The following is a 22,278-nucleotide window of genomic DNA, read 5'->3' as shown; positions in this document are numbered from 1 at the left end:
TACCCCAACCCATTTTAGAACTGGGGAAATGGAGACCCATCAGCATGCAATAAAAGCTGGCATTCAGGGGGTGTTTGACAAACCTCAGGCCTCCCAAGCAATCCTGTGAGGTTGGGTTCAGTGGGCGCTTTCAGTCTCATTAGACAGATGGGAACATTGAGGCTTCGAGAGAGGCGAGGTGGTTGGCTTCCGGTTGTACGACTAGTAAGTGTTGAGGCAAGATTCAGACACGGACCTTGCTTGTTTTCTTATACTATCCTGCTGCCTGTCTTGAATTAATCTGGGCCCCCCCCCCCCCCCACTGTGGGCCTAGCCAGGTGCTCAGCCATCCTGGGGCTGGAGAGACATAAGGAGGGGAAGAACAGACCAAGGTCCTGCCCTCAAGGAGCTCAGAATCTGGCTGGGAAAACAAGGCACACAATAAATTGGAGAATTGGGACCATGGGTGACTGAGAAATGGACTATGATGTGTATTCTCCTTCAAAGAGCAGGGAGATAGAGCACTGGACCCGGAGTCAGGAGGACCTGAGTTCAAATCCGGCCTCAAGCACTTACTAGCTTTGCGACCCTGGGCAAGTCACTTCACCCTGTGTGCCTCAGTTTCCCCATCTGTAACATGAGGATAAATAATAACACCGACCTCTTGGGATTGTTGGGAGGATAGGATGAGACGATATTTATAAAGGTCTTCGCAAACCTTAAAGCACTATATATAAATGCCACCTAGCTCTTATAAGAGTGTCTGTGATTTCACTGGCATGAGTCCTTCCCCACTGACCCAGATTGTGACCCCTGGTCCTCAGGAGCTGCCGGCACCAGAAGTCACCAGCAGGTGGCCATCCTTCTGGGGATGGGCCCCATCCATGCCCTTAGCTGGAGCCTCAGATGACAGGCCCAGTCTCTGCTGCCAGGCTTGTCCTTGAAGCCTTTCCAGCTTGGTAGGACTGGCTTGGGCTTAGCTTCCGAGAATGCAGAGTCAGCTCTCCACCGGGGTGAGCGCAGAGCAAGCTCTAGAGGAGAGGACGTTGGTGCTAGAAGATGGGGGGGTTGGGACTCAGTGTCTTGTTATAAGATCACAGGTCATAGGCTTAGAGCAGGGCGGGGCCCCTGTCCAGAAATCCAGTGACTGGCCATTCAATTTTACACTTGTAGTCAGAATTTTAACCTATGCCCCCTCGCTCCAAATCCTGGTTTTCTACCGCGTCACTGCTTCCTATCGTGTTCCCCTTTCAAAATCTCCCATCTTTCAAACTTCTTCATTTTTGTGGAGGGTACCCGTGACCCTCCCAGTCACCCAGATGACTGACTGGCAACCTGGTGGTACAGTGGATAGAATGCTGGACCTGGACCCACGAAGACTGAGTTTAAATCCAGCCTCAGAAACTTCGTAGCTTTGTGACCCTGGGCAAGTCCTTCACCTCTGCTTGCCTCAGTTCCCTCAGCTGCTAAATGGAGACAGTGATAACTCCTCCCCCCTCCCCCAGGGTTGTTGCGAGGATCCCCTGAGAGAATATTTGTAAAGCGCTTACCTAGTGCCTGGTATGGAATAGATGCTCCATAAATGCTTTTTTCCTTCAAGGTTTGTAACCTTCATGTCATCCTCCGTGTTTCCCCATCCTTCAGGCCCCACATCCAAACAGTTGTCAAGTTCTGTTGCTTCTGATTCTCCAGATCTTCTCGTCTCTCATTGCTCACTTGGCCATTACACACCTTCAGACCCCTAGCCTGCTCTCTCCTCATGGGCCTCCCTGCCTCCAGTCTTTCCCCTCTCCAGCCTGTCGTCCACGCAGTTCCCCAGATAATCTTCCTGAGACTCAGGGCTGACCATGCCACCCCTTGCTCAGAAATACTCAGTGGTTTCCTATTGCGTCTCGCATGAAGTCTAAACTTCTTAACCGCAGAGTCAAGGCCCCTCACGATCTGGTTGGAACTTTCTTTTCTAGCCTTGTGTCCTGTTGTTCTTTCCCATCCTCTACCTTCCAGCCAAACTCAAGACTGAGGTCACTGTTCTTGAACTTGACTCTCTGCATCCACCTCCCAGCTCGTCTCCTTTTGGATTCCTTTAAGGCCCAGCTCCAGGTGCTGCTTCCTCCAGGAAGCCTACCCAGAGTCTCTTCCTCCTCCCATATTCCCAGAGCAGTTGGCCTGATTTCTCCTTTGCTCCCTTTCAAATGAGACAATGTTTGTAAAGCGCTTAGTGCAGTGCCTGACATATAGTAGGTACTTCATAAATGCTTGTCCTTCCCCTCTGCCCCCAGTCCCCACCTCATATTATGCTCCTCTGCGTACATGTTCTCTCACTCCAATAGAATGTAAGCCCCTTGAAGGCAGAGGCTTTTACAAATTTTGTATCCCTACTGTGTGGCACAGTTGCACATAAGATGCTTATTGTTTTATTGATTAGAATTGAATTAAATTCTGAGTTCTCTCCCAACTCTGACCCTCTACGTTCTATACTCTAGCTCCCTATACCCTGTGGAGGAGAAAGAGCCCTCCTCTGTGTCCTCAGGGAGATCCTGGTCTGGTAGGAGAGACAAGATTCATGCATGTGAAAAATTTGAGACCAGAGTGAGTTGGGGTGGTCAGGACAGGCTTCTTGGAGGAGGTGGCCAAGTAGTAAGGGAGAGGAAAAGGTATGCCAGTCAATACCAGTCAATCCCTAAGCATTTATCAGGCACTTATTATGTGTTAGGCTCTGTGCTAAACGCTGGGGATGCAAGAAAGGCAAAAACATGGACCCCTACCCTCAAGGAGCTCACTTTCTAACAGGAAGACAACATGTAAATAAATAGGTACATATAAGATATGTACAAATTAGATAAGACGCTCTCAAGGCACTAGCAGCTGAGGAAATAGAGAAAGGCCTCCAGGCATGGGGGGGGGGGGCTGAGTAAGCAAAGACACAAAAGCAGGAATGTTCTTCATGTATGCAAGGGTTGTCTAGGAGACCAGGCTGGCTGGGGAAAGGGGGAAGGGAGGGAGGGGGAAGGTGCTTGTAAATCTGGGAAGGTAGGTTGGAGCAGATTGTAGAGGCCCCGGGCTAAGGACTAATGGCAGGACAGTCCCTTGCTATTCAGGTGGGTGACCTCCAAGGCCCCTCCTAACCCTGAGATGTGATTCTTTTTAGAGCGGCTTTAGGGGTTTTCAGGTCTGTGGTTCCATTGGGCTACACACAATCCCAGGGAAGAGGTAGACCAGCTTCTCCCTCCTGTTATTAAGACAGAAACTGAGACACCCAGGGAAGCTGTGACTACACATTACATCCTATCTGTACCCCTCAAGTCACTGACAGTACTGTGCCTTGGCCTATGGGGCCGTTGACACAATGATAGAGATGGATTTGTCCCTGTTGTTTCTCTGGAAGCAGGCTCAGGCCAAGGCTGGAAAGGGGCTGTGGAGTTTGATGGCTAAAAGCTAGCTGGCAGGCTTGGTCTACACTCACAGCCTTCCAACTTGGCCATTCCAGGGTCTAAGACCAGGGCTTTTAAAGTCCTTTTTGTGTTATGGACCCCTTGGGCAGTCTGTTAAAGCCCTTCTCAGAATATTGCTTTTAAATGTATAAAATAAAATATATAGGATTACAAAGGAAAATAGTTCTATGGAAATAAAAATTTAATATTTTTCATCCAAGTTCACAAACCCTTTCCTTTAAATCTATCCACAGACTCCTAGGGGAGCCATGGACCTCGGGTTAAGAAAACACAAGGCTAGAGAATGCATGCAAAGACCGACAGACAGACAGACAGACAGACAGACACACACACACACACACACACACACACACATACACACACATACACGGAGGTATATGGGAAAAACAGAACAGAACCCAGATGAACCTCCTGGGTTGGGGAGGGTGATGATCCTTGGTGAGTTAAATTCCCATGGATGAAACAGACAGACAGGTTTTAGTTTGGGAAGTGGAAGGGTGTCCCTAGGAACCGTGGGGGTGTGTGTGTGTGTCTGTCTGTCTGTCCGTCCGTCTCTCTGTCTGGGTGGGCTTCTTTCTCCTCTAACACCCCTAAGGGCCTTTCCCACTAATCTAGCTGCCCCTCTTGCCCTTCCTCTTGGCCAGTCGGGGCCTCTCACTGAAGTTCTCCCTCCCCTTCCTTTCCTCCCCTCTCTCCCCCCTCCCCTCCGACAGTGCGTCACGTGCGGCAAAGCCTTTAAGAAGCTTTGGTCCCTCCACGAGCACAACAAGATTGTCCATGGCTACGCAGAGAAGAAGTTTTCCTGCGAGATCTGTGAGAAGAAATTCTATACCATGGCACACGTGCGGAAGCACATGGTCGGTGAGTCCCAGGTGATAGGGGACACTTTTATGGAGGGGGTGGGGGACAGGTCTGGGAGGGGCCTATAGGCAAAGCTGGGGAGAGATCCCTTGAAAGAGGCTGGGTTGGGAACCCCAGCTCTGCTCCTGACTGAGGGACCCGGGACAAGGCTCACTCCCTAGCTGGGCTTCCCCAGGGGTTTAGACAGATGATCTGTGCAGGTCCTTGGGGAAGGAAGACAGCATGATACAGTGAAAAGAGGGCAGAATTTGGAGGTGGAAGACCTGAGTTCAAATTCTGCCTTTGTTTATGTAGCATCATTTACCATCTCCGGACCCTAGGTCCTAATCTGTGCAGATCAAGCAGCCCCTGAGGTCCCTCTGCCTCCCAGTCTTTAATCCAGGGAGCTGTTCCTTGCCCTGTCCCCAGACACATTCCTTTCCTGTCCCACCCCCCAATGGGACAGTGAGAATGTCTTGGGGACCATGCACTTGTGTTATGCTGTGACAAGGTATTTTTAGGATGTCAGTAGCAGGTGTCCCTCCCACTTTGCTAATAGTGACTAATAGAATGAATGATAAGGTCTTCAGATTGGGAAGGATTAGAGGCACTATGGTGTGATGATTAGAGCGCTGGCTTTCAAGTCAGGCTGGGTTCAGATCCCCCCTCTGCTGCTTCCCAACCATGTGACTTCAGGCTTAAAAGTCATGTCTTTTTTGGAACTCAGTTTCCTTGTTTGTAAAATGAATTATTTGGTCCAGGTTTACATCATGTGATCTCCTGTGGCCTTAAAAAATCACATAAACCCATAGTTCTCAAACTTTTTGTTCTTTTTGCACTCTTAAAAATTATTGAGGACCCCAAAGAGCTTTTGTTTATGTGGGCGTTAGCTATCAATTTTTACCGTGTTAGAAATTAAAGCATTTTAGTGTTATTGTGAAAACAGATCTTGAGGACCCTGTAAAAGGGTCTTGGGGGAACCTCAGAGTCCAAAGACCACACTTTGAGAACCATTGATGCCTTGCATGATACATGGATACATATTTCTTAGAGAATTTTGGAACTCCTCATGAGGATAGCTCAGAGAGGAGATGATAATGTTTGGGGGGTAGAGGTGGGAGGGTAGTGTGGCACAGCACACACACACACACACACACACACACACACACACTATCTTCAGACATCCTCTCATGGAAAATGGAGTCTGAGTTTTTCTGTGTAGTCCCTGAAAGCAGTGCTAGAACCCGTGTAGGGGAAAGTTATATTATCACAGGGCAGAGACAGACTTGAGTTTGCTGTAAGAATCCCCTAACAGCCACAGCTAACATGGAGCCTGGCTGTCTCTGGAGGCTGTAGGATTTAGGGCTGGGAGGCATCTTGGGACTCATCTAGTCCACCCTGCTCAGTCTTACAGATGAGGAAATTAAGGGTCAGATTACCAAGGGTCACCCAGGTTGTCAAGCGACAAAGCTGGGCTTCAATCCCAGGTCCCCTGACTCCAAGGCCAGGGTTCATTCTGCCACACCTAGTGTCTGAGGTAGGGAGTTCCCCATCACTGAAGGGATGAGGGATTCAGAGGGGATTCCTCCATTGAATAGGAGGTAGGTCTCAAGGTCCTCTTTAGTTTCCTTCCCTTGAAGATTTATCTAACCAAAGGAGATTCTAATAAATCCCTCTTGTTCCCTTCTAATTCTCAATCTATTATCCACCTTAACTTATTTGATTGCCACGACAGCCCAGAGCCAGTGGAATGGGTGGGGTGGAGAATAAGGATGTCCCTAGGGGATGTCAAAGATGGTCTGATGTCCCAACAGAAGAGGCAACAGAGGGGTTGATGAGAGACTATTAGAGCTTTCAGGAACCTCAGAGATCATTTGATTCAGTCCCCTTCATTTACAGATGGAGAAACTGAGGCCCAGAGAAGGAAAATAACTTGTCTAAGATCACACACTGAGTTAGAGAATTAGGGACAGCTTGGAGAAAGGGAGGTTAAAGGTTCAATGGTCTCAGAATCAGGGGGTCCCAACCCCTCCCTTATGCGACTCTTCTTCCCTACCCCCACCTCTCCCAGGGAAGGAAATACCAGGCACCCTTAGTGTGGCAAAGCTGCTGCTCATTCTCCTTTCCAGGCACTAGCAGCAGGAGAAGTTCTTCTCTTAGCTTTTTGGTGAGCTTGGCAGGGTTCTGGAAGACCAGGAAGCCAACAAGGCTCTTGGGAGGAGTCTGCTGCACTGTCAATCAAGATTCAAGACAACCTTGTCTCTCCCTCCCCTCTCCTTGGCCTGAGACTCTGAGGACGTTCCAGGGCTGGTAACGCTTTGGGGCAGTGAATTATGCTTGAGCTAATAACAGCAACAGGCTTTCATTCTGTAGCACTTGAAGATCTATTAAGTTCTTTCCCCATGGGGTAGTGCAAGGATTATGATACCCATTTTATTGATGGAAAACTGAGGCTCCGAGAAAGGAGAACGACTTGTCCATGAATGCGGATGATCTCGTCCTGCCCGATCCCTAGCCTCACCCCTAGCCCCAGAGCAGGTGGAAGAGCAGACCTTCTAACAAATGTCACCCCCCCTGTACCCACCTCTCAGCTCACACCAAGGACATGCCCTTCACCTGTGAGACCTGTGGCAAGTCTTTCAAGAGGAGCATGTCACTCAAAGTCCATTCCCTGCAGCATTCCGGGGAGAAGCCTTTCAAATGTGAGGTAAGCGCCCTTCTAAGGACCAAGGGACTCTACCTACCAGTTAAGGGATGCTCTCTCCTCCTTGGCCAGAGTTTGGTCAGGGACGCAGCTACCACTCCTTTTTCTCCCCCTTGGACTTAATAGCATTTTATTTTATTTTATTTTTTCCAATTACATGTAAAGATAGTTTTCAACATTCATTTTTGTAAGATTTTGAGTTCCACATTTTTCTCCCTCCCTCTTTTCCCTCCCCTCTCTCCAAGACAGCAAGCAATCTGATATAGGTTAGACATGTACAATCATGTTAAACATATTTCCACATTAGTCGTGTTGTGAAAGAAGAATCAGAACAAAAGAGAAGAACCATAAGAAAGAAAAAAAAAAGTAGTGAAAATAGTATGCCTCAATCTGCATTCAGATTCCACATTTCTTTCTCTGGGTTTGGATAGTGTTTTCCATCTCGAATCATTTGGAATTGTCTTGGATCATTGTATTGCTGAAAAGCGCTAAGTTTATCATAGCTGATCATCACACAATGTTACTGATACTGTGTACAGCGTTTTCCTGATTCTGCTTATTTCACTTCGCATCAGTTTGTATAAGTCTTTCCAGATTTTTCTGAAATCTTCCTGTCCATCATTTCTTACAGCACAATACTATTCCATTACATTCATATACCACAACTTGTTCAGCCATGCCCCATTTGAGGGGCATCTCCTCAGTTTCCAATTCTTTGCCACCATAAAAAGAGCTGCTATAAATATTTTTGTACATGTAAGTCTTTTCCCTCCTTTTATGATCTCTTTGGGATACATACCTAGTAGTGGTATTGCTGGATCACAGGGTATGTGCAGTTTTATAGCCCTTTGGGCAGAGTTCCAAATTGCTCTCCAGAATGGTTGGATTAATTTACAACTCCACCAACAAAATATTAGTGTTCGAATTTTCCCACATCTTTTCCAACATTTATCATTCTGTTTTTCTGTCATTAGCCAATCTGATAGGTGTGAAGTGGTACCTCAGGATTGTTTTAATTTGCATTTCTCTAATCAATAGTGATTTAGAGCATTTTTTCATATAACTATAGATAGCTTTAATTTCTTCATCTGAAAACTGCCTATTCATATCCTTTGACCACTTATCAATTGGGGAATGACTTGTATTCTTATAAATTTAATTCAGTTCTCTATATATTTGAAAAATGAGACCTTTATCAGAAACACTTATGCCTGCCCTGTTTCCAGCCCTAAGGCCCTCTTTTCCATCTAACCATGTCACTGAGAGGCCACCAGAACTCATTCCCCTTTGGAAAATTAAGAGACCCTCTTCTACCCTAGGGAGGAGGAAGAAGGGGTCCTGGAGTTACATCTGTGGACCTGGGGAAAGTAAAAAGAGTTTATGTAAGACCTTCCCCTCTTTGTCTTATGTGAAGTTTATGTCCTTATGTTATGTGAATCTTGGGAAGTTTGGTATGGTTCATCTACTCCTTCCCTCTTTGTTTTCATAATAATCCTTAAATATTATTTCATTTTCTCATTCAGAGCACCTCAGGAACTGTGATGTTAGCATTCAAATGTGCTGTTTCTACTATCATCATTAGGGAAAGTAGTTTGTTATAAAATCTTAGCAGATCTTTACCATTTTTTGTTTGTTTGTCTTTCTTCCATCTTTATCCTTAAATGCTCTAGGAATGGTCTGGTTTAATTGGGTCTCATGCCAAGCATTCTGTTGATATGTTTTTCCTTCCATTGCTTCTCATTTTATGAAGCAATATTACTTTTAATCTTCCACTGTCCTTTATGAATTAGTTTATGATCTGGGCTGTTTTCACTTGCAAAATCCTCAAAATGGGAAGGAACTTTAGAGCTAATCTGGTCTAACATTGTCATTTATATAAGAGGAAATTGAAGTCCAGGGAGGGGAAGGGCCTTGCCTGAGGCCATACAGGACTCAAACCCAGGTCTCCTGATTCCCAAGTCTAAGGTCCTTACCACCATGTTGCAGTGTGCCCAGAGGTGGCTAAGTGGTATGGTGGACAGAGTGCTGGGGCTTGACTCAGGAAGACCTGAGTTCAAATGCTGGATTCAGGCTTGGAGATGGGTAGAAGTTGCATAAGCAGAGAAGAGGAGGGGGCTTGGTGTTTCATAGGAGTCCACCAACCAGAAGAGGCCAGAGATACACACACATACATATGTATATGCACATTCACACACACACACACACACACACACACACACACACACACACACACACACACAGCCTGGTCACCCCATTTCTTTCCCTAGCCTCCTCCCTCTTACATTCGTCAGCCCACAATGCAGTTATCTTTAGGAATATTGTATGTTAACAGTTCAGATCTAGATCAAGGTTCCATCAGGTCCCCAGAGAGGGGAAAACAAGTAGCCAGTTTACAAACTGCATCATCACTGAGCCTTCTTTTCTTAAAGCTATGTATTGGTTTGCCTAAACAAGGAAGCCTGCCTGAATTTGTTGTCATCAGTCAATGAAAGTGAGTTTGTAAAAACTGTTGCTTCTCTGATGTGGAAGGTGAAATTTGCAAAATTTCAGATGTACTTTAAGGCCTATAATAAAGACAGAGCCTGTAATCAAACCAACAAATAGCCTTCGGAAAGATTTTGATAGACTAGAGCAGATAGACTGACTCTAGAAGATGAAATTCAAGGGGATTAAGTGTAGAGCCTGGAGACTAAAATAAATAAACACAAGGAGTGGAGGATGGAGTTGTTATATCTAAATAACCATTCTTTATCTATCTATCTATCTATCTATCTATCTATCTATCTATCTATCTTTGGGAAGCAACTGGGGTTAAGTGACTTGCCCAGGGTCATATAGCTACTAAGTATCTGAAGTCATATTTGAACTCAGGTCCTTCTGACTCTGGGGCCATTCTTATGAGAAAGAGCCAGGGGTTTTAGTGGACCACTAGCACAGGATGAATCAGTCCTCTGATGTGGCAGCTAAATAAAGTTAACATAATCTTAGGGCATATTAATAGAAGCCGAGCCTCTAGAAGGAGGTGATACAGAAGAAAGAGCACTGGCTTTGGAGTCAGGACCTGGGTTCTTATCTTGCCTCTCAGGTGTTTACTTTAACCTTTGTGACCTTGGACAAGTCATTTCCCCTCAGTTTCTTCATGTGTAAAATAAAGGGGTTGGACTAGAAGGCCTCAAATGACCTTTTCCAGATCTAAGTCTGTGATAGTCCTACTGACATTGACCACGGTCAGAGCACCATATTTTAGAAAGGATGCTGGCATCCTTTAGAAAGAATGAGTCTGGAGGGCAACTAGGATGGGGAGGACACTGGAGACCATGACTGAAGCAGGGGTATCTTGATGCCAGCTCAAACCAGCTTGAGAGAGCCAATTGTTAAATTTTCAGTGGGAGCATTTACACCCCAGAAATGGGCAAACTACCAATCAAGGCTTGATTTAATGTGTTGTCAATTGTTTAGATTTTAAAAAGTAATGGGAAAAATGTTAATAATGCAGATTAAACTTGAAAGTGTGTCATGCCTCCAATTCTCCCCTGGAGAGCTGGTTGTTAAACATTTACCAACACACTGATGGGTTCAAGAAACCCAAATGTAAACTCTTCTGTATTTTTGTCATTGAATCTCTACTTCCTACCAGGGTGCCCGACAGAAAAATGGGTGTTTAATAAATGTGTATGTGAATGAATATCGAAGGATAGGGATATTTAGCCTGGAGAAGAGAAACACTTGGTGAGGAATTGGAGAGGAGAGATAATAATAATGATGATAATAGCTAACTTTTATTTAGCACTTACTGTGTGTGGAGCGCTTCACAATTATCGTCTCATTTGGCCCACTCAGCAGCCCTGGGAGGTAGGTGCTAGTATTATTACCACTTCACAGATGAGGAAACTGAGGCAAACAGAAGTTAAGTGACTTGCTCAGGGTCACCCAGCCAGTAAGTGTCTGAGGCTGGATTTGATTTCATGTTTTCCTGACTTCAGGCCAGGTGTTCTATCTACTGTGCCCTCTAGCTACTAATGTGACAGATGTTTACAAATACCCCAAGGCAAAAGAATTAGATTGGTCCTGCTTGGCCTTGGTGGGCAGATCTGGGAGTAACGGGTAGACTTTTTAGGGGGCAGATTTTGGCACAATATCAGGACAGACTTTCCAGCAATCAGAACTGCCCTGCAAAGTGGCATGAGCTGCCTGGAGAGGAAGGGTTCATTGTCCTTCATTAGGAATCTTCAAGCTGGATGACCACTGGTCCAGGAAGTAGAGGGGGTTACTGCTCAGATGCACTTGATGCCATCAGAGGTGGCTTCTTTGTCTGAGATCAAATGCAGACTCCTCACATTGGCTTTTAAAGCCCTGCCATCATCTGGCTCCAGCCCCACTCTGCACATGTATCTCACCCTATTCCCCTTCACCATCCTGACCACTCCTACTTCTAATGACCACCCTCCCCTTCTAACACTCTGTTTCCCCATCAGACTGGCCCCCAGCTTGGTGATCCACCTCTGGTCTCTGGGCTGGCATATGCTACGTCCTTCGCTGCACTGCTTAGTCTCCTTAGCTCCCTTCAAGGCTTAGCTCCCTAGGCCACCTCCCACAGAAAGCCTTCCCTGATACACATCGCCTCTTCCCCCACTTCATGTTCTCTGACCTCAAATTACCTTGCACTTACTTATCTGTTTATTATGGGGATACATCGTATCCCCATAATACTTATCTGTTTACTATCTGTCTATTATGGTGATATATCGTATCACCAGGAACATATGTTTCTTGGGGGCAAGACTATTTGTTGCCCTTTGTATCTTTAGGGCCTTTTCACATGCTGAGCATTTCATCGAATTCAACAATCCAGTCTTGGATTTCTAGACTCCCAGAGGGAGGGGGATGTTCTCCAACTCATGTGTTAGATTGCAAACATGCCTGGATTTCTGAAGACTTGGGGGCTGGAGATGGTGCGGCAGCGTCCTCACATGCATTTCTCTTGTCTTCCCTTCCCTGGACAGAACTGCAACGAGCGCTTCCAGTACAAGTACCAGCTTCGGTCCCACATGAGCATCCACATTGGCCACAAGCAGTTCATGTGCCAGTGGTGCGGGAAGGACTTCAACATGAAGCAGTACTTTGATGAGCACATGAAAACACACACAGGTAAGGGCCTTTGAGACCCCTACTCTCCTCCTTCCCCTCGACCTCTCCTGCTGTCTTCACCTTACCTCCCATCCACCCAGGTTCATTAGCCCTCCTGGGGAGAAGCCCTATCTCTCTTTCCTTCTCTTTCTCTCCTTATTTCTCCTTCTCTCTTTCTCTCTCTCTCTGTCTCTCTCTGTCTCTCTATCTTTTTCTTTTTCTCTCTCTCTCCCTCCCCCTCTTTCCCTCCCTCCCCCCTCCATCTCTTTCCTTCTCTCCTCTTTCTTTTTCTCTTTCTCTCTCTTTCTCTCTCTCTTTCTCTGTCTCTCTCTGTCTCTCTCTGTTTCTCTCTGTCCCTGCCTTCCCTCTGTCTCCCCTCTCTCCCTTTCCCTTTCCCTCTCCCTGTTTTTTTCTCCCTCCTCACCCCAAACAAAAATCACTGGACTTGGAATCTGAAGACCTGAGTTTGAGTTTTGACTCTTCCAATGACTTACTACTGTGTGACCCAGTTGCTTCCTCTTTCTGAGCCTCAGTTTTCTTATCTGTAACATGAAAGGTTTGGGCCCATTGATCTGTAAGGTCCCTTCCAGCTCTGATGTCTTGTAGTGGGGAGGTGAGAGGAGGACTATTCAGCACGGTATGGAAGAAAGCATGAATTTCGAATGCGAGGACATGAGTTTGAATCCAGGACACCCTATCAGCTTTAGTCCCAGTGAGGCTCAGAACTCCTGAGCTTAAGGGATTCACTAGTATTAGGGATTACAGGCATTCACCATCACTCCCAGCAATATTAAATATTTGCTGAAAGGGGAAGTTAGTGAGCTGAGGTCTTAATTTGAAAGAATGGGCTTTTTAACCCCCTTTGGTAATTTGAAATATTCTTGTGATTACCACGTTGGAACTAGTTAAGTCAACTGGAATATTTTAATAGACTTATGAGTAAGTAGGTAAAATGAGTAAAATTACCAGCTCTAATGAGAGCTGAGCCTGGTGTCCCTTGCCTCCTTCATGAGAACAGACAATATGATACAGTAAAAGACCATTATCTTTGGAGCTGAAGGATTTGAGTTTGTCACTTATTCTATGTATAACCTTGGGTAAGACCTCTCTAAGCCTCAGTTTCTTCATCTGTCAAATGGAAAGGTTGTACTAGATGGCTCCAAGATTCCTTCCAGCTCTTAAGTCATAATCAACAATAACTTCCTTTTCTGTATCTTTAGACAAAGAGCTTTTCTCAAAATGGCCCCATTAGGTAGAGAATGTAAGGAAGGAGCATCCCCACTTTACAGAGGAGGAAACAGTTGAGAAATGACTTACCCAAGTCATAGTGAGTGTCAGAGAATGGCTCAGAACTCTGGCCTTCCAATTCCAAGACAAAGTACCACAAAGGCCCTTTGAGGTGAGCAGGGGAAGTGACCTACCCAAAGTCACTCAGTGGATTCATGGCAGAGACTTGAACTCAGACCTTCTGACTCCTGGTCTATAGTTTTTTCCATTTAAACCACCCTGCTGGTCCTTTCCCTATGCCGTATGGCAGTGAGGAAAAGGGGTCAGAGCTTTTACCAAGGCCTTGGCTCTCTGTTGGGTGTTTATGAGGAATGGAGGGAGAATTCTGGTGTATGGGAATTTGATGAGGGGATAGAGGGAAGGAAAGCACTCTGCCAGGGAGTGAATGACTGGCTTTGAGCAACTGGCAGTGATGACCACGGCTGGGGGCCAAGTGAGGGGCCATGTAGTGCATTAGCAGAAGGACCCTGGATGACCAGACTTCCCCCACATCCCCCTGTCTACAGGTGAGAAGCCGTATATCTGTGAGATCTGCGGCAAGAGCTTCACGAGCCGGCCCAACATGAAGAGGCACCGGCGGACACACACGGGCGAGAAGCCCTACCCCTGTGACGTGTGCGGCCAGCGCTTCCGCTTCTCCAACATGCTTAAAGCCCACAAGGAGAAATGCTTCCGTGTCAGTCACCCGATGACCTCGGACACCCCTGATGGTGGTGACCACCCCTCAGGCCTGACCCTGGCCCTGACTCCAGTGCCCCCAGGAGCCGCCCCCTCAACCCCTACCCAGCCTGGCCTTCCTCCCCCGCAGCCCCCACCCCCACCCCCACCCCCCTCACACTCCCTCCCTCTGCTTCCCCCACTCCCCCAGACCCTGCCACCCCCACCTCACTTACCTCCCCCACCCCCCCTGTTCTCTACAGGGAAGGTCAATGCCAGCCACAACTAGGGCCCCTCTTCTCACCCTGGCCCTGCTGTTCTACCCCAGAGCCCTGCCATCGCCTTTCGTCCATGCCAAGTTTGTCCCAGCTGCACCTCCGAAAGGACCCCATGGATTGACTCTGGAAAATGGAGCCCATGTGTGTTCCTCTTTTTCTCCCCTCTCTTCTTCCTCAGTAGAGTGGAAGGAGCTATTGATGTGATTTCCAAGGACCTAGTTCAGATTCTCACTCTGCCACTATCTCATGTGACTTTGGGCAGGCTGCTGGTCTTCTCTGAACTTCAGTTTCCTCATCTGTACTAGGAGGAAGTTGGACTTGATGTTAGATAAGATCCCTTCCAGTTCTGAAGTCCTATGCTCCCCTTGCCCTCTCCCACTCCCTTCCTGTTCCATGACCACTCAGTTCCATTTTGCATATGGTCTCATCATGGTGGTATTGGGGATGAATGGGGTACAGGCTGAGGCCCTGGATGGGGGCCAGGAGGTAGTACCACTTAGTTTTTGGTGGGGTTCCCCATTGCTTTGGTGAGAGGGAAAGGAACAGAGCTTGGGAGGGCAGAATGGTATAGTGGAGAGAGATCTGGGTTAAGAGTCAAGGAACCTAGATTCATATCTAGACTATGGATCTTACTTGCCTTGGGTGAGTCACTCCCTCTCTGGATCTCAGTTTCTTCATTTGTAAAATGGGAAAGTAGAGTCATAAAGGGGTAGGCAGAGGCTGGCAAGAGAGGCAGCATGTGGTGGGAGTCAGCTGAAGGCAGTTTTCTAAGTTAGGCTTGAAGGACCTTGAGTGAGGCAGGCTGGGATTTAGGGAATCAAGCTAGAGGCCAGATGGGGGTGGGTCATTTGCCACCTAAGATAAGTGGCCCAAGTGGAAGGCCATGGGTACTCTGAGAGTCCCCATGTGCCTCTGTGGGTTGAGGGGGCCAGTGCGGAGAGGTGAGGCTGGTGAGAGTGGAGGTCACCATCCTAGTGTGTGTGCACATGTGTGTCCCAGAGTCAGGGTATACATGTCTGTGTCTCTGTATGTCTGAGAGTGTGTGCCTGTGAGGGTCTGTGTCTCTGTGCCCAGCCAAGGAAGTCTTTAGACCAGTGTGGGTCTGAGGAGAACGTGTATGGGGTGAAGTATAGTCTGTGTGCAGGGGTGTGTATGTGTATGTGTGAGTGTATGTGTGTGTGTGTGTGTGCGCGCGCGCACGCGAATATGAGTGTCCATGCATCTTTGTTTCTGCCTGTCTTTGTGTACCCTGTTTTGGGGGTGTGTATCTAAGAGGGAAAATGCGTGAATGGGGGACCACCTGTATGTGTTTTGGTGTCTCTATATGTATTGGGGGGGTAAAGACCTCAGGACAAGCACTAGATTCACTTTGATTGGGGGTAGGCTAAGCCCCATCAATTTTGCCAAAATGCCATTTCTCCCTTCTCTCCCCTACCCTGTCTCCTCCTGGCTGCCAGCCTTGGGGCACACAGGTATGGGCTGGGAGGGAGCCTGGATTACAGGAGACCAAGCCTATGGGGATTTCAGGGCCAGGTGGGGAAACTGAGTAGTAGCTGTTTGGTCATACTTTGGGAAAGGAAGTTGGGAATAGTGCCACGGGGGTGTGCTTAGCCCTTCCCCTCACTCCCAGGGCAACTGCCTCAGAACAGCCATTGGCAGAGGGCAGTGGATGTGTTAAGTCTTCCAACTGCCACCTTCCTCACACAATGGTGGCTGATAAGCTGGGACTTGGAACCTGTGTTCCTTTTTTCATAGTGGGGAAAGTAGGCATGGGGCAGTGGGAGCCAAGCTCAGCCAGACACAGAGTTCTGTGCTAGCCCATGGGCTAGGGAAGGGGTTGCCTTCTACTGGGAGGGGTTAGGAAGATAAGGCAGCATCCCTCAGGACTTTCCAAGGCTTGGGGCATCAGAACCATCCCGTGCTCTTACCTGATCAAGGAGTAGGAGGAAGGGCAGGTGAGGAAAGGGCCCTTTTCACAAACTGGAGGAATCACAACTTGTTGGGGAGGTCTTGGTTCTCAAAGTGCCTTACAGTTTAGAAGGAGGGGAAGGGTGAGGATGAGGATGATGGTACCTTGGGGTAGGGATGCCAAGTCTTCTGTCCTCTGGGGGATCCTGAGGTCAGTCAACCAAAGAAGCCTCCTGAGGGGCCACTGGTCATTCTCCAAATGCAATCCCAATCCCCAAAGGTTGGATGCTGCCAGGGTTCATGGCAAGAGGGAGGGAATCTACTATGGTTTGGGGAGGGATTAGCTGCTTCTTGCTTTGGCCCCATGGGCAGCATCCTAGAAACCTGAGTCAATAGCTCTTCTCTCTCTTCCCTCTATGTGCTCCCTCACTACCCTCACCACCTCCTGCATTGGAAGAAATGACTTGGACCAATGTTTGGTCAGTGAAAAGTCAGACTTTCTTCAGAAGTAGGAGCAGGGAAATACTAGGCCCTTTATTTCTGGGTCTCTAGGTGCTACAAATACATTTTTGGGGGAAGGCATAGTCAAGAGGCTGGCATGTTGGGGGCCTGCCCTCCATGGATGGCTAACGTGTTAATAGGGAACCCCACCCACCCACTCTGTAGGATTTCTCCCAGTCCCCTCCAGCTGGCTCTCAGGACTGGTGCCCCAGAGCAAGCTCAGGTGCCTCATGGTCTTTCTGTTGGTGGGCTTTGGGGCAGGAGAGTGAAAGCTGCTTGGTCTTGGCTAGGAGGGTCATCATGGGTGCTGGCAAGGGTCATCGACTTCTCCTAGCCTGCTGCTCTCCCACTCCCTCCCTCACCTAAAAGGAAATACAGGGTGTGTATGCTGGAGGGATGTTAGGGTGAATGTATTCATTAGGGTATGTGTGTGAACATGTATGTATGCATGTATGTATGGAAAAAACTTGGATATGACAAAGGAGTAGCCTGAATCTGGTTCCCTACTCCCCTGTGTTGGGGTGGCCATTTATGCCTGTTCACCTCCCCTCTCTCCCTGTCCTCATGGGCAGGCTGAGGCTTTGAAGCCTGTGGGCTGCCTCAACTTCCCCATCCTTTCCCTCCCCTCCAGGCTGCTGCAGTGGGGCTCGGGCTGGCCCAGGGCCTTCTGCACCAATTGAGACTTCAATGTGATCCCAGGGAGCCTGCCTCTGCTTGGTCAGACCTTAGCCAGTACAGATGAGGCAGTATGCCCAGCAGTAGGTTGTTGCAGTTAAAGTGGCTCCTAATCCTGTTCCTAAATTGAGGCAGTTCCATAAGCTAATTCTTTCTGATTAAGCTCCTTTATTTTTCATTTTGTAATTATTTTTTGGTAATTTTTAAGATTCTTTGCACCTTAATCCCCTCCCTCTGCTCTCCTCCTCCACTGATACCAGGCCCTGGGAGACAGGACCTCCTGCTTCCCATAGCTATGTCAAAAATGGAGCAGGAAGATTGAGGACTTGGAAGAAAATGGACCCTCTTCTCCCCATCTCCTGCTGGAACCCCCTGGAAACTGGGGCCAGCCTTGCGGAGGGCAGGCGCCTGAAAATGGGAACTGAAGAGGTGCTGGGGGCTTGAGCAGCAATATTGCCCAAATAGGCAATGCCCACCTGGGTAGACTTGCCCCACGCTGGCCCTAATGACAAAGGTGGCCCCTCCACCTCCGGGGACACGAGGACCTATGTACTGTGACTTGAGTGGTCAGAGGGGTTGATCTACATCAAGGAAAAACAAAAGCCAAAGTCAATCTCAGTCGGATGGACTGTGGCTGGCAGCCAGGGAGGTGGGAGGTAGGGGGAAGGGATGGGACTCTAGAGCTAGATGCAGAGCACTTAGTAAGGCCAGATTTGAGCTGTTGCAGCTGGTGGCCATGGGCCCATTCGACTCCATGCCATGGGGAGGGCTGGTCGTGGGACCCTTAAGTGTGATAAACAATATTATTAATAATAATTAATAAACAAAGCACTTTATTCTGTATAGATGTGGGGCAACCCCGGGGGAGTTGGAATGTTTTAAGGAGACTCACCCTGGGAAATGTGGTAGCCAGTTTTCTGTTGATTTATGGGGGGAATGTCTTTTTTTTTTTAGAAAAACTGTGTAATCAATATATGATAACTCCCTCTTCCCCAGCTGCATGCATTGTTTGGGGGGGGGAGTGTTGGGGGAGAGATGGGGAGTGGGGCAAGGGAAGATCTGCTTAGAAGCATTTTGACCTGGATGGGATGGAAGGGGGAGCAGAAATCACAGCTGGCTACTGTTCTGTGCTCAGAGGTAATAGAACCCCACTGGCCATATCTGGGCTTTCCTCTACTTGGGCTCTCCCATTAGCAATTATTAGACCCTGGTCCTGAGAAGGTGAAGGGATAGCTTTTGGCTCAGTGATAACTGCCCTCCACCCCTGCCCCGCATCCCCAGGAATGTGTTCCATACTGGAGGGACGTGCACACCTCGGACACCCATTGAAAATATAGAAGAGGAATCTTCATCCAAATCATCTCCCTCCTGGCCTATCTTCCTAGGTGTCAGAAGATCAGATCTGCTGCTAAACTGTGTGACATTTGGTGAATCACTTACCCTCTCTTCTCTGGTCCCTTATCTCAAATGAGGGTGGTGGACTAAGGTCCTTAACCACCCCTGGCCTAGCAACTGCAGGATTTTCTTGGGAAATGGCTTCAAAGCAGGATCCTTTTCTGGGCCCCATGGAGACTTTCCATCCTTCAGCCTCCTTGCTTTGGTCATTCACCCCTACTCCTGTCTATTAGTGTATGACACCTGGCCTTGGCATCCTGGTGGCGTCTACTACAACTGCCTTGAAAAGGCTACTTTTTATCCCTAGTTGGGAGGCAGACTGGGAAGAGGGCTGGTCAAGAGTAGCTATGATGGGGGGATTCCTGCTCTTGCTGCAGCTACTTTATCCTGAAGCTGGTCCTCTGGGCAATTCCATCTAATCTCATCCATCCAAGACCTTCCCTGACTTCAGAGAATTGCCTTGGGCTTCCCAGCCTTGAAGGTGTTTCTTTTTGGGCTGGGGGGGGGGGCGGGGAAGTTTGTCTTACCTCTGCCCTGGTGCAGTTCCATGGTAGGCCTTCTCATAAGGGAGTGAGTTCCCTGACAATCAAGGTCTGCTAACATGCTGGATGACCACCTATCTGGGATATAGAAGGGATTACTGCTTAGGTTGGATCCGGTTGATTAGGTTGGTTCCTTTCAGTTCTGAAAGTCTATGATTCTTTGGTTTTTCCTCATGGTGCAAGGGCTAACACTTAATTTGATGGCTAAGATAGAGGCCTGACAGGTTTTGGGTTTAGGGAGGGAGCCATCTTGAAGGCCAAGGGGCCAGGTCCTCTCAGGGTGCCTGGATTGGTAGGGAAGCAGGCTAAACCATAAGTTTAAAGACCTAGTCCAGGCCTTAGCAATTACCTGGGTCCAGTCCCCTCATTATAAGGATGGGGGGACTGGCCCCAACAGTAATTCCAAAATCTAATGAGAAGTAAAAGAGCTGGATTTAGAACTCAGGCCTTTTGCTTATAAACCCAGGAAGCCCTCAACTAATTCCCCTACTTGCAAATCTTGGCTTACTGGGTTTTCCATCCTTCTTAAGATGAATATATATTCCTCAGAGCTGGAACAAATTCCAAAAAATCCTGATGCCAGGAAACCACTGAGCAGTGAGCCTTCTCTGGGCCTTGGTTTCCCCATCTATTAAATGAAGGGAGTTGAACTATATGGGATTTAATGCTGAGGACCTTTCCAACTTTAGGTCCTATGATCCTGTATGAAATCAAACATTGGTTAAGCATCTTTGTGTACTGAATACTGTGCTCAGTGCTAAGGAAGATATGAAGTTTAGATAAGATAGGGTCCCCACTCTTCAAAAGTCCTAGTTGTCTATAAGGCATTGACAGTAAGGTGAGGGCAAGAAAGGTGGAAGTGTCACTGCTGGAATTGTGGAGATGCTAGGACTAAAGCCTTCCCTGTAGGTGCTGAAGGTGGTTTCTCATTCACAGAGGCAGGTTCTCTCCTCCCAGGTCAGTCACCATCTAAGTACCCGGGGATCCCTGAGCTCCCAGGCAAGCCCAGGCCAGCCACTGCAGCTTGGGCAGAGTGCCTTGAAAAATGATGTTAAGGGTGCCAGTGTGGAGGGGCTGACCTGGCATTCTTTGAATAAGCATATTCCTGTGCCAGGAAACTCTGGGCCAGAGGCAAGTAGCTTTTCTTTCCTCTTGCATGCTTTCCTTTGGACACCAGATGCTGTTCCACCGTATGAAAGAGTTGCTCTTTCTGGCCCCAGATCTGGGGTGTCTGTGGAGCTGACCCCACCAGCACATAACTGATCTGATATTTTCTATGCTGGGAGCAGTGATGTGGCTGTGTGGACAGGGCACTGGATTTGGAGTCAGAAAACCTGGGTTTGGCTCAGCCACTTACCTTGACTTTAGGAAAGTCCCTTCTCTCTGGGTCTCAGTTTCCTTATCTAAAAAGATCAGGGGTTCTTAACATTTTGTGTGTCATGGACCCCATTGACAGTCTGGTTAAGCCTATGAACCTCTTTTCATAATAATGTTTTTATATGTATAAAATAAAATGCATAGGATTACAAAGAAAACCAATTCTATTTAAATATCATTATCAAAATATTTAAAAATAAACAAGGCCATGCCCCCCTAGTTAACCTCTGGGCTAGATGGTCCCAAAATTCCTTTCTAGTTCTAGGACCTTTGACCTAAGAAGCTTTTTTTTGGTCATAGTAGGGCATTGTGGGGGAGGGGGTGCCTCTTTTCCCTTCTGCTTCCTCAGGCCTAGCATTAGCTCCTTTCTTACCAGGCTTGTGCACTCACTCTACCGAGTGTGGGAGAGCCAAGTTTTATACCTTTTAGAGCCAAATCCCCCCAGGAACCCAGGTTCTTCCCCTCCCCTGCTCCCTTCCTAGACCAATCCCCATTTGGAGGGGGAACAAATGTACATATTTTTAATAGTAGGGTCACTCTCTGGGCCTTGGTTTTCCTCATCAGTAAAATGGAAGGGTGGTCTCTAAGTCTGGGTTCTGTGATCCCCCCATTTTGGTGGTCTGTTGGAAGGCCCTTAGTAGCTCTGATAGTCTATGGTTTGCAAGCCCAACACGAGTCAACAAAACTCCCAAAACTAATATGATTTTAGCATCTACCCTGATGGGGCTGCAGCTGTAGTTGCTGGCTTCAGCAACTTGGCACCGTGTTTTAGGAAGGACATTGACAGAAACACAGGAAGAAATTATTTTGAGGGTGTTTGAAGACCCTGGACCTTCCAGTTCTATGCATAATCTATAGTTGGTCTCCCATCTTATGTTCTAGTTTCAGACTTCACCTGGCTTTGGGGATATTTGGGAAAGAGTTGAGACAGTCAGCCAGAGGGTAGAGGCAGAAGGGTGCAGAAATGATGTTTTGAGCCTCTGGTACTTTTATTCTCTTCATCCCACCTTTCTAGCTAGAGCAGAGAAGAGGCCGCCAACCAATAGGATCCTGAGTGCCCCTAGGACCTGGGGATGGGGGATAGTTATCAGCTGGAGTCTCCTCACCACTGACTCTCACAGAATTAGAATTTTAGAGTTGGAAGGCACCTCAGTCATTGGAAGTTATCTCATCCCACCTATGCCCAAGAGGGAATCCCTACTACCAACATCTATGATAACTCACAAAAAATAATGTTACAATATTTTATATGTTTATAGAGCTCTTTAAGGTTTATATCATGCTTTCCTCACAATATCCCATGGGGGGAGCTTGCGTAATAATAATATCCCCATTTTACTGAGACTCAGAGCTGAAATCAGCTCCCTAAGTGTCAGAACTGGGATGGTTCTGTATGATTCAGTATTCACTGCCTTCTTTCTCTCACCACTTCACTGGAGGGACTCCACTTGAGTGGAGAGACTTTCCACACTCCAGGTCAAGGTTGGATCCTTGAAAATGAACTTTCTCTTCCTCTCCCTCCATTTGGTCACTTGTGTCTCCAGATCTACACATTA

The 22,278-nt window shown here is 47.6% G+C and overlaps 1 protein-coding gene across 1 annotated transcript in view; it reads left to right on the top strand.

Moving 5' to 3' along the window:
* Positions 1-14,638, top strand: part of ZBTB47 (zinc finger and BTB domain containing 47) — a 41,767-nt gene extending 27,129 nt beyond the window's left edge. The window contains 6 exon segments of the mRNA XM_036737541.1: positions 4,145-4,292; positions 6,863-6,978; positions 11,979-12,123; positions 13,896-14,270; positions 14,273-14,338; positions 14,341-14,638. Coding sequence (XP_036593436.1) covers positions 4,145-4,292; positions 6,863-6,978; positions 11,979-12,123; positions 13,896-14,270; positions 14,273-14,338; positions 14,341-14,528 — 1,038 coding nt within the window. The 3' untranslated portion in view covers positions 14,529-14,638.
* Positions 14,639-22,278: the final 7,640 nt, after the last annotated feature.

The sequence above is a fragment of the Trichosurus vulpecula genome, chromosome 9 (genome assembly GCF_011100635.1).
Source record: "Trichosurus vulpecula isolate mTriVul1 chromosome 9, mTriVul1.pri, whole genome shotgun sequence".
In the NCBI taxonomy this organism is placed as follows: domain Eukaryota; kingdom Metazoa; phylum Chordata; class Mammalia; order Diprotodontia; family Phalangeridae; genus Trichosurus; species Trichosurus vulpecula.
The sequence above is the reverse complement of the archived record's forward strand: the minus strand, read 5'-3'. Positions and strand labels throughout refer to the sequence as shown.